This window comes from Egretta garzetta, unplaced genomic scaffold (genome assembly GCF_000687185.1).
Source record: "Egretta garzetta isolate BGI_Z169 unplaced genomic scaffold, ASM68718v1 scaffold445, whole genome shotgun sequence".
Lineage (NCBI taxonomy): Eukaryota > Metazoa > Chordata > Aves > Pelecaniformes > Ardeidae > Egretta > Egretta garzetta.
The window spans coordinates 1086831-1104843 of record NW_009259855.1 but is presented as its reverse complement, the minus strand read 5'-3'; the positions used below and the strand labels follow the sequence as shown (position 1 = coordinate 1104843).

General features: G+C 41.2%; 1 protein-coding gene across 1 annotated transcript; it reads left to right on the top strand.

Annotated features, from left to right (window-relative positions):
* The first annotated feature begins 76 nt into the window (after positions 1–76).
* Positions 77–17110, top strand: ZRSR2 (zinc finger CCCH-type, RNA binding motif and serine/arginine rich 2). Its single transcript, XM_035895492.1, is given in 12 exon segments — positions 77–435; positions 1436–1515; positions 1661–1763; positions 2580–2783; positions 2851–2863; positions 3008–3094; positions 5299–5337; positions 7177–7292; positions 10128–10341; positions 12689–12744; positions 12905–13014; positions 14217–17110. Coding segments are annotated over 12 exon segments (1560 nt in total). The 5' UTR covers positions 77–379; the 3' UTR covers positions 14699–17110.
* The last annotated feature ends 903 nt before the right edge of the window (positions 17111–18013 follow it).

Genomic DNA, 18013 nt, shown 5'->3' with positions numbered 1-18013 from the left:
CGGTGAAAGTCGCGGCGCGGGGAGGTAGCCGGCACCTGCGTGCCCGGGCTGGGCCCTGTCCGCCCCCCTCCTCAGATGATGGGATCCCCGGTCCCGTTCTCTGAGTCTGTGCAAGCACCTACGCTCCCCGCTTGCTGGGGTGGCGTGGCTGGCCAGTGCCGTGCGGCTGGAGGGGGAGGCGAGCCCCAGCTCTGGAACAGCTGGGGTGCCGCTGCCCCTTGCGCTTTAGCCATCTGCCCACCTGCTAAGGTGCCGCTGTGGCCTGGGAGTGAGGAGAGTTGCTTGCTCTCTTCCTTGGGCTTCAAGAGCACCGAAGAAAGCCTGGGTACTAGGAAGGAAGTATCCTCTCAATTGTCAGCCCTAAGCACCTGCTGAGCGGATGAGATTCAGGCAGGTGACTAGACCAGAAGAGTCGTTAGGCTTGCTTCATAAAAGGTAGAAGGCTTCGATGGGGACAGAGCATAAAGTCAGGCAGTGGCCTTTGGGGACAGGCACTCTGCTGCAGGGATAACCACCACGGTGTTACTGATGGCGTATACAGGTGTGCAGATGGTGAGGTTGTGAGTAAACCTGAAAGGAAGAGTTGGAGATGCAGGTGATGTTTTGGCTGTCTTGAGTTACACCTATGGAGTCTGTTAAAATTACATACTCCAAAACAGGAAGATTTCAATCTCCCATCAATATTTGGTGTGGCAGAATGACAGGAGTCAAAGATATCCTTCCCTCCTGTTTTTCCGTTATCAGCTGGTTAGGAAGAAGAGAGCTAGCATGAAAAATGACAGAAAAGGGGTCAATATGAAAAGGCTTTCAGGTACTCAGTGGGTTTTTAACCATAATGAAAGCATGGTGCTGTTTCTAGGCAGCCTTGCAGAGCTGTCAGACAAGCAAGGGTGAGTCTGGCCAGGCTTCAGTAGCAGAAGAGTAGACCTGAGCATTACCTATAGTGGTTGTTAAGTGTGCTTTTGCTATCTATACATTAAGGCTGCTGCCTGTAGAGAATATCAAGGGAGTAGGGAAGGGACTTAAAATTTCATACCTTGTAAAAGAGAGTGTGCTGAAAGGTGTGCCAAAATTATAGGGTAGGAGATGCCCAAATTTTTTCCCTAATGTTATCTAGTGACCAAGTTTCAGGAACTAAGGGAGATTTCGTGGAGTTGGTGATAATATCAAGTACTGCAGAGCTCAGGAAGGATGAGATGCTCTGTGTTGGACCGAATGTGATTGTTGCTGCTGTTCACATGCAGCTTTAACAGCATAGCTACAGATTTCATTGTCATGTCAGGATGTCCCTATAGAGTTACTGTTTCATAGATGAATAGCTGTTAATTTTGCTGTTTGTGGGGTTTTGTACTGCTGGTGTAAATTGAGTGCATGTATGACAGTAAAAATACTTTGTTTGGCTGCTTTAATAGAAATAATATTCTCTCATCTTCAGCCATCAAAAGTACAGAGCTATTCTGAAGAAAGAAAAGCGAAAAAAAAAGCGGCAGGCGCTTGCCAAACTAAGAGACTCAGGTAACTGTGAAGTGCTTTTGTATTGTCAGTGGAATTAATAGTGATTTTTGTGTTGTTTTTGTTTTTTAAAAGGATGTAATTTTGTGTATCTTTACTGACTATAACATCCAGTTATTTAGATGCATTGTTTTGTGTATTTTCTCAGAAGCTACAGAAAAAGATGAATCGGTGTCTGAGGAGGAAGAGGAGGAGCTGGAAGAAGAGGAGGAAGAAGAAGAAGAAGAAGAAAAAAAACTTGAGGCAGAAAGGTGAAAAATCTAGAAAATGGCATATATGCAGTAGATACATTTGTAGTCAATTCCTTTTAAAAGTTTCAATATCTCCTGTAAAATAGAATCCTTTTTGTGTGGCTACAGTTTTTCTCTAAAGCCCAAATGATTCCTATAGAATTTTCTCTTTTAAAGAAGGTTAGATGAGATGTAATAATTGCATAACTAATATATTTTAATTGTATTCATGACAGTTGCATCAGTTGTGGGTAGTCATTTGTTGTGGTTTAACCCAGCAGGCAGCTGGACACCACACAGCCATTCGCCTGCACCCCCCAGTGGGATGGGGGAGAGAATCAGAAAAAAAGTAAAACCCGTGGATTGAGATGAAGACAGTTTAATAAAACAGCAGAGGAATAATAATAAGAATAATAACAGAATATAAAAATATAAAAACCAAGTGATACACAATGCCATTGCTCACCACCTGCTGACCGATGCCCAGCCCATCCCCAAGCAGCGATCACTGCCCCCTGGCCAACTCCCCCCAGTTTCTATACTGAGCATGATGCCGTATGGTCTGGAATAGCCCTTTGGCCAGTTGGGGTCAGCTGTCCTGGCTGTGCCCCCTCCCAGCCTCTGGTGCACCCGGCAGAGCAGGGGAAGCTGAAAAGTCCTTGACTGGTGTAAGCACTGCTCAGCAACAACTAAACCATCAGGGTGTTATCAGTGTTACTCTCATCCTAAGTCCAAACCACAGCTCTATGCCAGCTACTAGGAAGAAAATTCACTCTATCCCAGCTGAAACCAGGACATCATTAAATTTTGTCTAAGTGGTATCTGGTTTCCTTGTAGACAAAAACTACATGAGCAGTGGTTGCTGAGAGAAGAAAAGGCCCAAGAAGAGTTCAAGCTTAAGAAAGAAAAAGAAGAGGCTGCACGGAAACGCCAAGAAGAAGAAGAGGTGATGTATAAATTCAGTGTGACAGTTGTATTTGCAGTAAGTTAGACTTAGTGTAAAATCTGTTACTGTTCTGTAATGGACCTAGTTTTCCTGAGGTTAGTATGTTTGAAAGCATAAGCTCTTCTTTCTTCTGTTCTAGAAGAGCAAAATTGGAAAAAAAAGACTCTCTAAAAGGGTTTTTGTCCAGAGATTTAGTTGCCTATGACTGGATGAAAACTTAATGGTCAAGGAGTTGTAATACAACATGACAGTTTTGAATTTGATTATAAAGCATTTGTTTCCTTAAATAATTTGTTTAAAATATTTTTTTATCATAAAGAGGAAGATCAAAGAAGAATGGGAAGAGCAGCAAAGAAAAGAGAGAGAAGTGGCACAGCAGAAGCAACAGGAGAAGAGAGAAAGAGAGGTGATTCCTGGCAGTGGGAGGATAAACATGTTACATATCCTCCTACATTATCAGATGCAACAGTCTATGCATGTTGAAGAGGGCTTTCATTCTAATTGGCTAAAGTAAAAATGTGTTTGCTAGTTAGTTCTCTCCATTCTGTCTAAATTCTTGAAACTGTTACTCACTGTTAAAGAGGATCTAGTGAATCCATATACCTAGAAGGGTAACTAGTTTTAATGCATCTCAGTGTTCATAGTACGTAATTTTTTACATCAGTTAAATACAAAGGCAGGCTGTGAATGCAGGTTCTGATATGTGCACTTTTTGCACCATGCGTTCATGATAATCCTTACTTCATGTCCCAGCTGAACACAGTCAGTGTTGAAGAAAATGCCCAATCAGGATATGGAATATGGAATTACATTGCTGCTGTTCCTTAACACAGTTCTTAATCAAAAGATATATTACAGCTCTTCTTTACCTGACTCATCCAACAGGACGTATCTTTTTTTCAGAGCTCATTGGGTGGAGATAAAAAATTATACTGAAAATACTAGCAGTTTATAACATTGCTGTTAACCATACATTTTTCTTAAGTTCTAGAAGTTGAATGACCTGGATATTAGATGTCCTGTACAGAAATCCACCATGAGGACTGGCCTATCGCCAGTAAAGGGTGGTTGCAGCTTTCTAGGATCCGGTCATTTTAGCTTTTCCACAGTCACAAAAGATTCCGGTCATTTCACTGGGAGGTGTCTTGCTACTGTGTCTGGTAGCCACGGCAGGAGAAGAGACAGGAGCAAACAGTATTGTCTCTTGCGTTTAATAGTTGGTTGTGTCACTGATTGCATAACGCTTGCATGAGGAATGAAAAAGAACAGCAGTTGTTGTATTTCCTGTCTTACTTCCTTTTGTGTTACATGTCCATTTCTCTCTTTGCAGAGTAGGGAGAGAAAATGATGGTCGTGTCCTTTATTTAAGGTTGAGATACAGTTCCGAGAGAGTTGAACCATGGTAACCAGGGGACTTTTGTTCCTTCCCTCTCCTTGTGTCTGGGTTTGTCCAAGCCCTCAGTGGGCTAATTTAGTTCCCCAAACTAGCTAGAAGCTGCTTTCTTTTTTGTTGGTTGTTGGTTTGTTTGTGTTGGTTTTTTTCTGGGTTACTGTTTTACTGGTTTAGTGAGCAAATTGGCTAAATAGAGGGCATTGACAGGCACCCAGAGGGAAACTGAGTACCCAGCTGGGCGTGGAGCCACCCATTTCAGCAGCAGGAAGTTGTTCAATTGATTTGGCCCCTCTCTTGAAACAGGAGTTTAGTCAAATTCTGACTTACTGATGAAAATTTTTTTTTTTCCCCTCCCTAAGATGAGAAAATAGATTTTCTGGTTTGGCGTTTCTTGGTTTTGGTTATTTATTTATTTACTTACTTGCTTAATTGGGTGGATAATATCTGACATGATGATTAGTACCAGATGCTGTCTGGGTCCTCATCTTGGATTGTGTTAATTTTTATTTTTTCTTCCTCTTTTTTTAATTTAATTCATTCTCTTCCAAGTTAGAACAGTGCTAGCATATTTTCTTGTATTGGTTATGTTTAAATGTCTTTTTTTTTTTCTTGGAACTTCCTTGAATAATGTGTTAGAACTAATTTCCAGCCAGTTTTGGAGAGTGACTTTGTTGTTTTGCCCAGCCCACTTAGAAGAAGGAAGGGAAAAAATATCCTCATTGTTTTCCTGTATTTGGAAGGCTAGATACAGTGAGCTTATGATATTAAAGTTTCTTAACAGTTATATGTTTTGCTCTAACAGAAGCTAACGAAGCAATGTGTTTTTCTGTGTGTTACATGGAATGTTCTAAGTTTAAAAGTTTAGTGCAACTAAATAATTATGAGTTTAACTGTAACCAGACTGAGTACTAGAGCAGGAGATATATCCAATAGTTCAATGACAGTTTTAAAAAAGAAGAAAATGAAACTTTAAGTTGTCCAGCATTTAGGTTAGAAAATCATCTACATGAGGGTCTTGTCTGATGTATCCTTTAACAGCTTTGCAGTACATGAATTGCAACAGAGCAAAAGTAAAACTTTGGGTTTTAAAGCAAACCCCATCAAACTTCTATTATGCATAATCATGGAGTATTGTAAATTAGGTTCTTAACTAAAGAAACCAGATGTTTTGCGTGCCTTCAGGGTTTTCACTAGTCCTGTGTTTGCACCATTTATAGGCAGCTGTGCAGAGGATGCTGGATCAAGCTGAAAGCCAGGTATGCTCAGAGACTTTTTGAAAAAGAAATGTAAAGTAATGTAATTGCCATCCGGTGTTTGCCTTCTAGCGTGTTGTCCATCTGCTCTCAAGAATCTAATGGCCTGAATAAATCTAATATGTAGTGGCTTGCATGAGCTGTAAACAATTATTTACTGGGTGGAACATAATTAAGCATATATCTGGCTGGTTGGTGGCAGTGCAGTTGTGCATGCTCATTCCTGTTCAGGAGATCTGAGTCAAAATGAATCTAGAAATACTGCTGTGTGCTGTTAAAAAACACTATGCATGATGGTTTGTTTGTGAATTAGAATTCTAAATAAATCTGTCAGTCCTTCTGGGTGGCAAGACAAATTTGTCTTTTTAAGCAGATGGCAGGCTCTAAATAAAAGGATTCAGTGGTAGAGGAAGGCACAGATCCTTAAGGAAAGAAAAAAAAAAAAAAAAAAGGTGGGGGAGGGGGAAGCTGACTGCTCCAGTGCCTGGAAGAGCATGGATCTCCAGCTGGCAGCGTGTAGTAAAGAAAACTGCAGTCTTCATTTCAATCTTAGGGCAAATTCAGTCTTTTCTGTTGCCTTAAAGAGTGATTTGGCTTTTTACCCCTGTCATGCAGTTAAACTTCTGAAGATTCTTGCTCTGCTTAAACCACTGCATGAATCTGAAAATGAATTTTTAACCTAATTAACCCATTGCATGTTGATTGCCATAGCTATAATGGAGTTACAGTCAGTTCCAAATTATGTTTAAACAGTTTTTTAGGTAGGAAATCTAAGTCTTTTGTTTCATAATTTGGGTAGAAAAATGCCTGAACGATCATCTGCCCAGAGCTCAAGATGTATTGGCAGCCATTTCTGCAAGGGAATGGGCAGAGGCATGGTATGTTAGAGACTGCATTATCGTATCAGTTCAGGGTTCAGTTACTTACTGTTGACACTGTTGAAGTGACAGTGCTGTTTTGTTGAAAGAAAATTATGGCTGAGAGTCATGAACAGAACTGGTAGCAGGGTCAAATCTGCTTGTGAATAAACAGTTTTCATTTGAAGTGAGAACTTAGGCTAGTCAGCTTTACGGATCTTTTGGCTAACAAAATGGAAATTCTCTTTTTAAAATGCGTGTTCTGCTTGTAGTCAGTCAACACTTGCATCTTGGTATTCCATTTGGCATTATAGAAATCTTAATGGTGTGAGATGAGCAGTATGGAGGCTTTTAATTCCAGTGCTACCTATGAAGTTAATTTTAATTCTGGCCTTGGGCAGGTTACTTTTATTTTAGCATTTCTAGCTGCATAAAAAGTGATAGTGATAACCCTACTGAGCTTTGAGCTGTTGCAAAGACAAATAAGTAAACAGTCATAGCTTTCTATCTGCCAAGTGTATAAAATGCTGCTCAGTGGGTCCTGGAGTGAAGTAGGTAATGGGCTTACCTGAATGGAAAGAATCTGTCCCAGTATTTGTAATTCTCGTAGATGACAAATGAGATCATTGTTTGAGGAGCAAATGGTATTGCAACTCTTTAAGATTTTTATAACCAAAGAAGCTTTTCCTTTAGCAAAAGAAGATACCCAGTTTGGTGATACTTTTTTATTGTTGTTGTTGTTAAAAAGAAATCATGAATATAGGCTTGTTCTTACAACTGAACAACTGTCAAGAAAAGGGGTTTGCATCACCAGAGACCTAAGGCACTGGGCAGCTTTATAAAACAATGCTTAAAATAGGTTCAGCTTGCCTTGTAGTAACACAGTGCTCATAATTGCATGTTGATTTAATTGGTAGTTTTATTTTGACATTACATCTCTCTATTCTTTTCTAACTTCTGTGTATTTTCATGTTTTTTTCCACAGCTGGAGAATGGTGTGACTTGGCATAACCCAGAGCCCCCAGAGAATATAGGAACAGAGAAGGACAGAGCAAATTGCCCATTCTATATTAAAACAGGTTCCTGCCGATTTGGAGACAGGTAATCAATTGAATATTTACCAGCATAGAAGTGTTTCGGAGAGATGAAAGGGAAGCAACTTCATTATGTCATATGTAAACCAAAGAAAAATTCCTCTATAAATTACTTTCATGCATTTGGATGTGGTTCTGTTACTCATGATGGAACTAGCCATTGTGAGCAAAAGCATTGCCTGGCTGGAATTGAACTATTTATTGTTATGGCATATTACTGATGGTGCATTCTGGTTACGTTGGTCAAACTGACTTTTCCTTAGCACAGATACATTCTAGACAGAATATATTTGGTTTCTGCTATTAGTACAGGCCTGAGATATCAGATACTGTCTTTTATCTTGTGTAATTTGCATATGCTGCATCTTTTAAAAAATAAAACCAGATCTCAAATGGACTAAAGCAAGTTAACGTACATCTGCACTGTTGAGAGAACTGCTGTGTAGTTTCCAGAATTCTCCTGTTTGTGTACTGTTTAGATGTCTGATGAATTCATTCTTGATTTTTTTTTTTTTGTTTGTTTGTTTTAAATACTGTTATGGGTGCCCTATCTTGGAAAGGAAGTATAGTAAAAGGCAAGAGAGAGAAGGACAAGATGATTAGAGATGAGGAACAGCTTCTGTAGGAGGAGCAGCTAACTAGTCTAGATTCTGCTTTCAAAGAACTGATGGAAGAGCGCTGTGGTAGATGAACATTGAACTCATGAGTAGGATGGGAAGGATTATTTGCTTTTGTTATGAAATAGTTTAATTAGGTATCCCTGAGTGTTTACCAGCTTTGGAAAAAAAAAAAAGGTATTTTCTCATACGAAACAAATGGCGAAACTTGTTGCCAGAGGACATAGAGGAAGCATAAAGTATGAATGGGTTCATGGAGTACAGGTTCATCAGTGAGCATTGAAGATGGTGACCCAAATGCAGCATCTGGTAGGAAATCCCTAAATTTTTGTGTGTGTTAAGGAGGAAAAATAGCTCAGCAGGGCAAGACTGATGAATCTTCAGCATAAACTAGTAAGGCTGTTCTACTAACTTGTATCACTGAAACATGTCTGGTCCGTCTATTGTAGTTTTCTTTATCCTGGAAGTAATTTGGTTTAGTGCAATGTATACTGTGGATAATTATGTGATAATTCAACTCTGTAGAAGCTTCAAGTCCACATCTTATTTCTATTCTGAATCATAAATAAAACTTTGGCCAGTTATTTCAATGCAGGCAGTGTTTTTGCTTTTAGTTCTTTGTAATCTTTGCAGTATTTTTGTTCTAGTGGTATTTAATGGAGGTGACCTCCTTGGATTAATTATGGATTATATAGAAATCGGTATTCCCTTGAACTATGAATAGGCTTGGTAAATACTGAAAAACATCATATTCTGCCCTTCTTTCACCTGTAGTTGTTGATCTCAGCTAACTCTGCTTCGTCTTCCTTCTTCCTCCTCACATACCTGCTTTCTTCATATTCTGGTCTTGACCATAAATTGAAGGACTGAGATACAGCTAGGATGAGGACTGGAAGAATGGGTTGGAAGCTGAAATGGACCATAGTGGTGAAAAATGGAGAGCCAGTGGTATCATTAAAGTAATTGTTGAATCTTGTCAAAGCTCACTATGTCTCAAAGAAGCTAAAACTGGCTGAGTTCACTGTTAGTAATTTCTCCAATAATTCAGACCCTAATACTTTGTAGTAATACTGGATTTTGGGTCATTCATTTTCCTTGGGGTTCCAGACAGATGATATTGGTTGGGTATAATATTTTGAGTTCTGTCATTGCAATGAAACAGTGAAATGAGGCAGCTTCTAAAATGTAAAAAAAAACAAAACAAACACAACCAAAAAACCCAACCAAATCAGTTGTCTCCAGTTTGGGTTTTGGAGTTTTGTTTCTTGTTTTTTGAAGTCTAAAGTGCCAACTAGAAAGTGAGAGTCAATTTTTTGACTGACTGGATGCAGAAAGAAAGTTTCTATCTGAAGTCTAGGTTGTAATTGCCCATTTTGAGTCTTGACCTCCCTCCAATTTGTCCGTGCTTTGTGAGTGCTAGACAAAGAGTGTAGACTAGTCTGACTATATTTCTGATCATGTCACGAAAAGGAGAAATGTGTTGGAGAGTGCATGACCCAGTTGCTCAGGGAAGTGTTTGAAACCGAGATCATAAAGCCCAGTGAAATAAACATGGAGGCTAGCATCTATGTTCTTACTGAATCCAAAGGTTTGTGGGGAAGAACCGTATTTCAGCATGTGAGGGAGGCAGCCTGAATGTGATGGATGGTGAGGGAGATCTAATGCTTTTATGGCTGCTGAGAAGATGTAGATTAAGATAAGACTTATTTCTAAGAAACATTTTTTTTAAGTGGAAAAATACCAATCTCGTACTCATCCAAATTCATGTCTAAACATGCTTTCCCTCCCTCCCCACTCCCCTGTATGAGAACAACTGCAGTAAAAGTTGTTCAGTTTGCAAAAAGAAGAGCAGGGACTTGCTTTAAAATGTCTTCAAAGATTGTCAGTAGTCTTTCTGTAAAGCCCTTCAGAAATGAAGAACACACTTAACCCTAGTAGCCTAAAAGAAATTACTTCCTCTCTTATGTTACTGGTATCTATAGCTTTTGCAGACGTGCTTTTTTCAGCAAGAATGTACTTATGCATAGCAGAAAGCATTAAGATTATACGCCAACTCACTTCCAAAAGATTTGTTTCAATAATTGAAATATGTTGATCTTCCACTAATGGATTTTCTTTTGTAATAGCTGTTACTCAAAATGGCAGGTGTGTGAAGGCTCAGAAAATGCATCTTCTGCTGAAAGTGCTGATCTTTTCACTTTTCTTCCTTCGCTACAAATGTCCAGGTGTTCTCGCAAGCATAACTATCCAACATCTAGTAAGACACTACTCGTCCGAGGGATGTTCATTACTTTTGGCATGGAGCAGTGCCGGAGGGATGACTATGACACAGACGCGAGTCTCGAGTACAGTGACGAGGAGACCTACCAGCAGTTCTTGGAGTTCTACGAGGACGTGCTCCCCGAATTTCAGAACGTGGGGAAGGTTGTTCAATTCAAGGTATGCATCTCAGTGTAATACCTTGTTAAATACGTAACGTTTACCATGCAAGCTATGTTTTAGCTAGCCTTAACAGGAATTCTGTCCAGCATGTCCAGCATCCCGTGTACATTAGAGAACTACATAGCGTCCTCACAGCCAACTGCAACTGTCATGTCACCTCTAAACTTGTCACTGCTGTGACAGAGCACTGTCGTACTCTGGGTGAATCTTCTCTCTTGTTCCCCTGAACTGTTATAAAAGCTTGCACCTTTATATTGCAACAACATATTTTATATTGCTCAACAGTTCATTTACCTCACAGTCCCTTCTTTACTTAGTCCGTGATAAGCCCCAGAGTGTCCACTAAGACTGTTAGACAACATAAATCTATCTGGGCTATTGTATTTGTGCCTAAGAAATGAAGTAGCGGGGGTATAAAATGTGTTTGGAGTATGCACCCAAACAATGTCATTTTAGGACCAGTTGGATAAAATAAAATCAAATGACAATGAAATGAAAAGGTAGTAGATATTTCAGTAGGAGGAATTATAAAAAGGTAAGTTATGTAAATGGTGTTGAGATTCATCGTCCATCCTTAGTTTCTGCATTTGGTTTGCTGAATGTTCTTTCCTGAATTTTTTTCATTTATATTATGATTTCTTATGGGGGGAAATAAGAGGAACCTGTAAATGGAGACCTTGGAGATGAATGATGCGTGTTAATAGTTCCATGTTGCCCCAAAATACGCAGCTTGGATGGTGAAATCTCCTTGCAGCAGTACTTACTGCAGCATCCCTTTCTGCTTGCCATTCCCGAGTGTCTTCCTGCAGTCACCAGGAGGCACGCAGCACCTTTTCTCCTTTTGTTTCCATCTACTGACAGCTGCCTCAGAACTGAGGTGGTCTTAGCATTTCAAGCAAGAGGGAAGTAGAAAAAGTGAGTTTTCAGTAGTTGCATCATGAGCTTTATAGGTAAGAAACCTTCACTTGCTTGGAGGAGTAACCATTCTGTATTTTGACTTCTGGGATATTAGCAAGCTGTGCTCCATCCTAGAAGACAGGATGTACATTCCCAGCGGAGTGTGGGTTGAAATGCTGTCTCACCATCAAACTCAGATCCTCAACTTTGTATCGTTGTTGTTACATGAAGCTGTGCAAAGTTGCACATACTTGGGTCCTTATGATTAATAATGGGGTAAAAGCTTTTAGTGTGGCCATTTCTTAACTCCTGAAGTAATTGTGCAGCTGTAACATCATTCTCATGGGCATTTGCATTGTATTAGAGATGCTTAGAAATTAACATGTTGGCCGCAGGGATCTCAGCTGGGACTGAGTTGAGTCTCTGCTACCATTTATAATCGGATTATACACAACCCTCTTCCCTTTCCCGTGTAGCCCAAGGTTTTATTCTTGCTCTTCTTTCTGGGAAGCTACTCCAGAATCTGGCAGACCCTTACAAAACACGCTTCTTTTCCCACCCAGAAGCGTCCATGGCGAAATCATTCTTGCTTGTTCTTGTGTTGATGTTGTTTATCTCAAGTAGTTTGGCTGCTTATTCTGTAATATTTAATTATACAACTGCTTGTTGATGTGTCTGAAGCCCTTGCCCTAACCCAGTGCACAGAGAGGTATTCTCTGAGTGTTGGTCAGGGTTCAGTGATGAAAGAAGCCACTCGCCTCATTTGGTGTGGGTATCTGAAGGGGGCAAAAGAGGTGGGGCTCACGCTTCTGCCCTGGAGAACTGGGTTCTAGCCTGCTTGGGCCTGCCCGTTACAGAATCCTTTGTAACTAGCAACAAGATTTTTGGAAGTTAAATTGTGTATTTTTGAGAGCCTTAGATACACTTTGAATGCTAAATTATTATGGAAAAAAGGTGATTCTGAACTGTACAGTGGAAGTGAGCGACTTCAGCTTTACTAACTCATCTCACAGGGATGTTGTGAAGTGAAATTGTTCTAAAGATTCTCTTACTGTAATGAATCCTACATTTCCACATGAGGACACTACTAATTGTTTTCAGAGCAGGATTTCACTGTGGCACAGTAGGGCTGGCCTAGACACGTGCAAGACAATTGAGTACAAGCGGTCTTGTGGACCAAGTGAAGTGGAGGTCCCAATGTTAATCAAACACTGATGCTGGAAATGGACAAACATAAGCCAGAAGGGCTCTTTTTTTTTTTTTTCTCTCCCCTTTTTTATTCTTCAAAACCTTTTATTTGGCTAAAATTAAGCGTTCCAAAGAAAATCATATGTAAACTCCTACTGATGAGCTGTCATAAATTAGAATGGCTGCCATCTCAACATGCATGAGCTGCTCTGTAGCATAAACCTTCCGCTGGACTAACTTCACGTTTCCATCCCCTTAGGTCAGTTGCAACTACGAGCCTCACCTACGAGGAAATGTGTATGTCCAGTATCAGTCGTAAGTACTCGCCATCTTACTAAGTTTTAGATCTGTGAACACTGTCTGTATAATCCAAGTGATTCATTCTCATGCTGTAATGGGAGCCTAAAATTGGTTAAGTAACAATCTTAAATGATTGTACGATGATAATGCTACGTGTGATTTTTACTTTTTAAAGGGAGAAGGACTGTCAGGCAGCTCTTGCTCTGTTCAGTGGACGATGGTATGCAGGCCGACAACTTCATTGTGAATTTTGTCCTGTGACAAGGTGGAAAACTGCTATATGTGGTGAGTCGTGTAAACACTTGGAAAAGAGAACGTGTTTTATTGAAAGAGTACTTATGGAAGTGAAAAAGAGAGAATTAGCCTGTAGCTTTCAGATCTGCCTAACGTTGCAGTTCATTTCTGTTGGGAAGACAAGTATGCTAACTTGCTTGGGTAGATCTAGGAAAGGAAGGGAATATTCATACAATGTCACATAAGTGTCTGAATCATTCTAGTGCATTTACCTTGGACTGGAAAAGAAAGTTTGGATCCTAGCTTTGGAACTAATAATCTGTCGTGATTTAACCCGGCAGGCAGCTGAACACCACACAGCCACTCGCTCCCTCCCCCCCTCCCCAGTGGGATGGGGGGGGAGAATCAGGAAAAAAAAAGTAAAACCCATGGGTTGAGATAAAGACAGTTTGAAACAGCAGAGGATAATAATAATAATAATAAATAAAAAGAATTAAAAAAAAGATGATGATAAGAGAATATACAAAACAAGTGATGCACAATGCAATTGCTCACCACCTGCTGACCGATGCCCAGCCCATCCCCAAGCAGCGATCGCTGCCCCCTGGCCAACTCCCCCCAGTTTCTATACTGAGCATGATGCCGTATGGTCTGGAATCGCCCTGTGGCCAGTTGGGGTCAGCTGTCCTGGCTGTGCCCCCTCCCAGCCTCTGGTGCACCTGGCAGAGCAGGAGAAGCTAAAAAGTCCTTGACTGGTGTAAGCACTGCTCAGCAACAACTAAACCATCAGGGTGTTATCAGTGTTATTCTCATCCTAAATCCAAACCACAGCTCTATGCCAGCTACTAGGAGGAAAATTATCTCTACCCCAGCTGAAACCAGGACATAATCTTAAGGTGGAACTACAGGAAGTAGTAGTTTATCTCTTTAAAAAACAACAGCAGTTTCTGAACCACCAGCAGTTCTTATACTATCACACTTGACTTACCTATATTTACGTTCCTAGATTAAGGTAGTAGAATTACTTATGAAAATTGTTTTAAGCTAAAACCTTCATAGCTGTTAAAAAGTTAATTCCAAGAAAAGTACGTACTGAAGAATAATGTTTCATGAATTGATAGGTGGTCAGATGCATGTTTTTCTGTTTGAAGAAGCAAAGTTGAGTTTAATAAGTTTATTTCCAGTAGGTACATAACGAAGAAAGAGATTTAACAGGTCTGGTTCGTAAAAAAGCAAACCCTAATCTGTTGCAGGCTTATTTGAAAGGCAGAAGTGTCCAAGAGGGAAACACTGCAACTTTCTTCATGTATTCAAAAATCCAAACAATGAGTTTTGGGAGGCCAATAGAGACATACGTATTTCTCCTGAACGGACTAATCAGTTGTCTAAAAACTCTGAAAGGAGAAACAGAACGAGCCATCGTGATGACTATTACAGCCGGTCGAGGAGAAGGGGCAGCCCAAGCCCAGATCATTCTTACCGGAGAAATGGAGAATCCGAGAGAAAAAAGAATCGCCGCAAAAACAAGCGAAGGCGCCGGTCTGGCAGGTCAAGAAGTCGAGAAAGGAGGAGGTCTCGCAGCAGGGGGAGAAAGAGGAGAGGCCGCAGTCGCAGCAGAAGTCATAGTCGAACACGCAGTAGGAGCAGAAGTCGGAGTTCCTCTCGATCCAGGAGCAGGGGTAAAAAGAGGTCAAGCAGCAGAGGAAAAAATAGTGAAACTCCCAAAACAAAGTGAGAATTACTTTTAGAAGTTGCTAATTGATCAAACATAGAGCTGACAAAGAAATCTTTCCAATAGGGCACCAGATATATTTGAGTTTCAAATAAAGTGTTCTTGCACATTAAAATGTTTCTTCCTAATAAAGGAACCTAGTTCATTGTGTGCTAAGCTTCAGAAAATTAAAAGTTTAAGTCCTATATGAGGTGTGAATGTCAAGTACTCTAGCTACTCTGTCCCTCTGAACTGCTGCAACATCTGGATGCATACCGAGTACAAATAGAAAGAGAAGTAAAGCTTATTTGGTATATGCTTATTTCTGTGTTATGTGTGTGTTAAGTGTTTACTCCCCCTGTAAGGAGTTAGTACAGAACAGCCAGCGTGCTGTAAATTCACACCACGGCACACTGCAAATGGAAGTCTGTGTAGAAGACTGCCGTTGCTATTTTCCGTCTGTTTATGGGAAATCTCTTTCTAGACAAAGTAAATATAATCATGCTATGAGCTGGAGAAAAGGGATCTAAAAGACATCACTGTTTGATTGTACAATACTTGCCCAGTAGGAGCTTTGTGGTCATAAGTGTTGGATTTTTCTCTCTCCCCTGCCTGAGCTGCTGAGCTAATTGACTGTAGGGATTGCAGTAGACTAAAGCCAAGTAGGCAGTACACAGAAAAACAATCAGTTCATTCAGTACCTTAATCCTCACGTTAAGAGTGGGAGACCTTGCACTTGTAACCCTCGAGTGAGGATAGAAAATACTTTGCATACCTCTTGGTTGCAAACCATTTGTAGTTGCAAACAACCTGCCTAACCTGTGACGGAGCGGTGGAAAAGTGTACGCCTGGTAACGTAAGATGCGTATGTGTAGCTGTGAAGGCTCAAGATGGTTGTGGAGTGGCTAAAGAAACTGAAGGGTTTACACCTGCAATGAGACTTAAAGCCTTTTTAGGCGTATTTTACAAGCAGTTTAAGGCACCCTACTGCCTAGCTTCCCTACGGTCAAGGTGGAGAGTAGGGTACATAAAAATGAAGTTATCGGGACAAAGCCGTTTTGAACTGACAGCTGTATTAGCAAAGTACCTGTGATTAGATAAATCCTTACAAATATTTCTTCACTTTTAAATGACAGGTTTGTGCTGTTGGATGGACTGTACGTCACACTGCTTAACTTCAGGCATTTAACTTGGGCACCAAGGTGTCCTTAGGCGCTTGGGGAGCACGGTTTGTGGCGCTGAAGGTGCAGGTGCCCTGGACAGTCTGCAGAGAGACCTCCCTCTCTCCAGCCTCTCCAAAGACCTTGGGCTCCTGCCTTTAGAGTACAGTTCAGACCACCTAAGTGAGATGCCTATAGTAGACATGAAGTGCTCCCAAACAGATACTCATCATGACTCCAGTAAAGTTCCACAGAAAATCTGGTTATCCAACCTTTACAGTAGCATTCCTCTCAGCAAGAACATTTGTTTCCCGCCCTTCCCCAGGATAGTTAGGAGTGAATGAACATTGCTTCTGGATATAATATATATATTTTTGCTTTTCTATGCATACTGCGCCTAGCATGCCGATTATACGTTTTTCCTTCTTTTCATGTGTAACTTGTCCAATATGGAGTAATACAACAAAAGTGCTATATATTGATGTTCAGTTCAAACCCAACTTTCACTATATATTGTCATAACTGTAGGCGGAATTGTAGCTTAGTTAATTTGATTAAATGTTTTAGTTATTAACAGATGTAGGAATTGTAATTTAATAGCATAAGTTTTGAAATAACAACCTGTTTGAAAGGCGTATTTCCAAGGATAGACAGCACTAAGTTTTAAATGGTATTTCAGAAATTTGTGACCACCGGTTTCTCAGAAGGTGTCTTTTTCTGACTAGACCTTACAGGCAGATTTCCCCCCAGGTTTCTATTTTTTCACAGATGCTCTCTTGTCTAGTTGGGTTGCTTGTGCAGAACGCGGCAAACTCTGGCTCAGTTGCCCAGAGCAGAACTGAGCTGGCCTTTCCTGCTTGCCGAGAGGCACCTCCAGTGGGCCAATGGCCTCCTCCTTTCGCCAGTGCCGCCTTGCCTCCCCCACAACTGGTGCCACTGGGCTTGGCTGGCCGCTTAGGGCTCTCGGGTGGAAGAGTTGACTCGGGCCGGCTGTGGTACCTGGTACGTCCTGCGGCAGGTGGCCGCTGAGCGTTATCCCAGCCAAACGGATTACCCAGCTCAAACAGAAGCGGTGGGGTGGGTGGTGGGAACCTGCGACCGGTCGGGTGAAACGAGCAAAGCAGGCCTCTGCAGGATTAGAACCTACAACTAAGACCCATGTGAGAATTCCACAGGTGATTAGGCTCCTTGTCCCCACGGTTTTGTAACGGGATCTGGGAAGCTGAGCTGCTGTATTTTTTTAAGGAAAAAAAAAAAGTTCTTGTAATTAAAAAAAAAAAAAAAAAGACGTGCTCAGACATGCATGTAAAAATTTAAATATGCTTTATTTCTGCTACTATAATGGCTGAAGCTTCAGCTTTTTTTCTTGAGGCCTGGACCCAAACTTACTGGCTGTACCTGTGCAGTGTAGGACTGGTAGCTGTAATTATCATCCACTTTCACATGCAGTCCGTTTGTTACACAGAAATTGAGTGCTGTAGATCTGACCTTTAGTTTGCGTTTGTTAGCACGAAACCTGGAATTCAACCAGTTTTCTAACTTCAGAGTTCATGTATTTCAGTATAGTTTCCCTACTTCATAATCTTAAGTAGTGTTATATGCATGGTTTTGTGTTTCCTTATTAGCCAAGTGAGCTATTTATTCTGAAGAGACAAAGAGACTAGAAGCTCTTAAATGTTAAGCTTAATTCTTTTTTTTTTTTTTCTGAAGGGGAGAAGCCCCAGAAGAACACAGAAAGGATTTAAATTTGCAAGGAATAGCTTGTTCTCACTGCACGTCCCTCTGCCTATTCTGTGCAAAAGGGCCTTATGGAGTGAGCTAATAGCGGCCAAGTTCTGGTTTGGTTTGGTTTGGTTTGGATGACTACTCGAAAGAAGTGGCTTTACAAATTATTTTTTTTTCGGTTGCAACTTCCACGAGGAGCGCGGAGGCGCTTCGGCCCGGGTATGCTGCCAGGAGCAGGTTTTAGGGCAGCAGCGGGGCCCCTCTGGCCCCCGCGTTTTTCCAGCAGCAGAAGGGGAATGATGGCGGCGGGGTGGGAACTCCCATCGGCGCAGGCAGCGAGCGTTACTGGTGAGCCCCCTTCCCAGCACCTGGGCAGCTGGGAACTGGGCTGGCCCCCTGGCTGCAGCCTGCCCTCGAGTTGCGGCCGGGAGGGGCCCCCGGGGCCCTGGCCCCC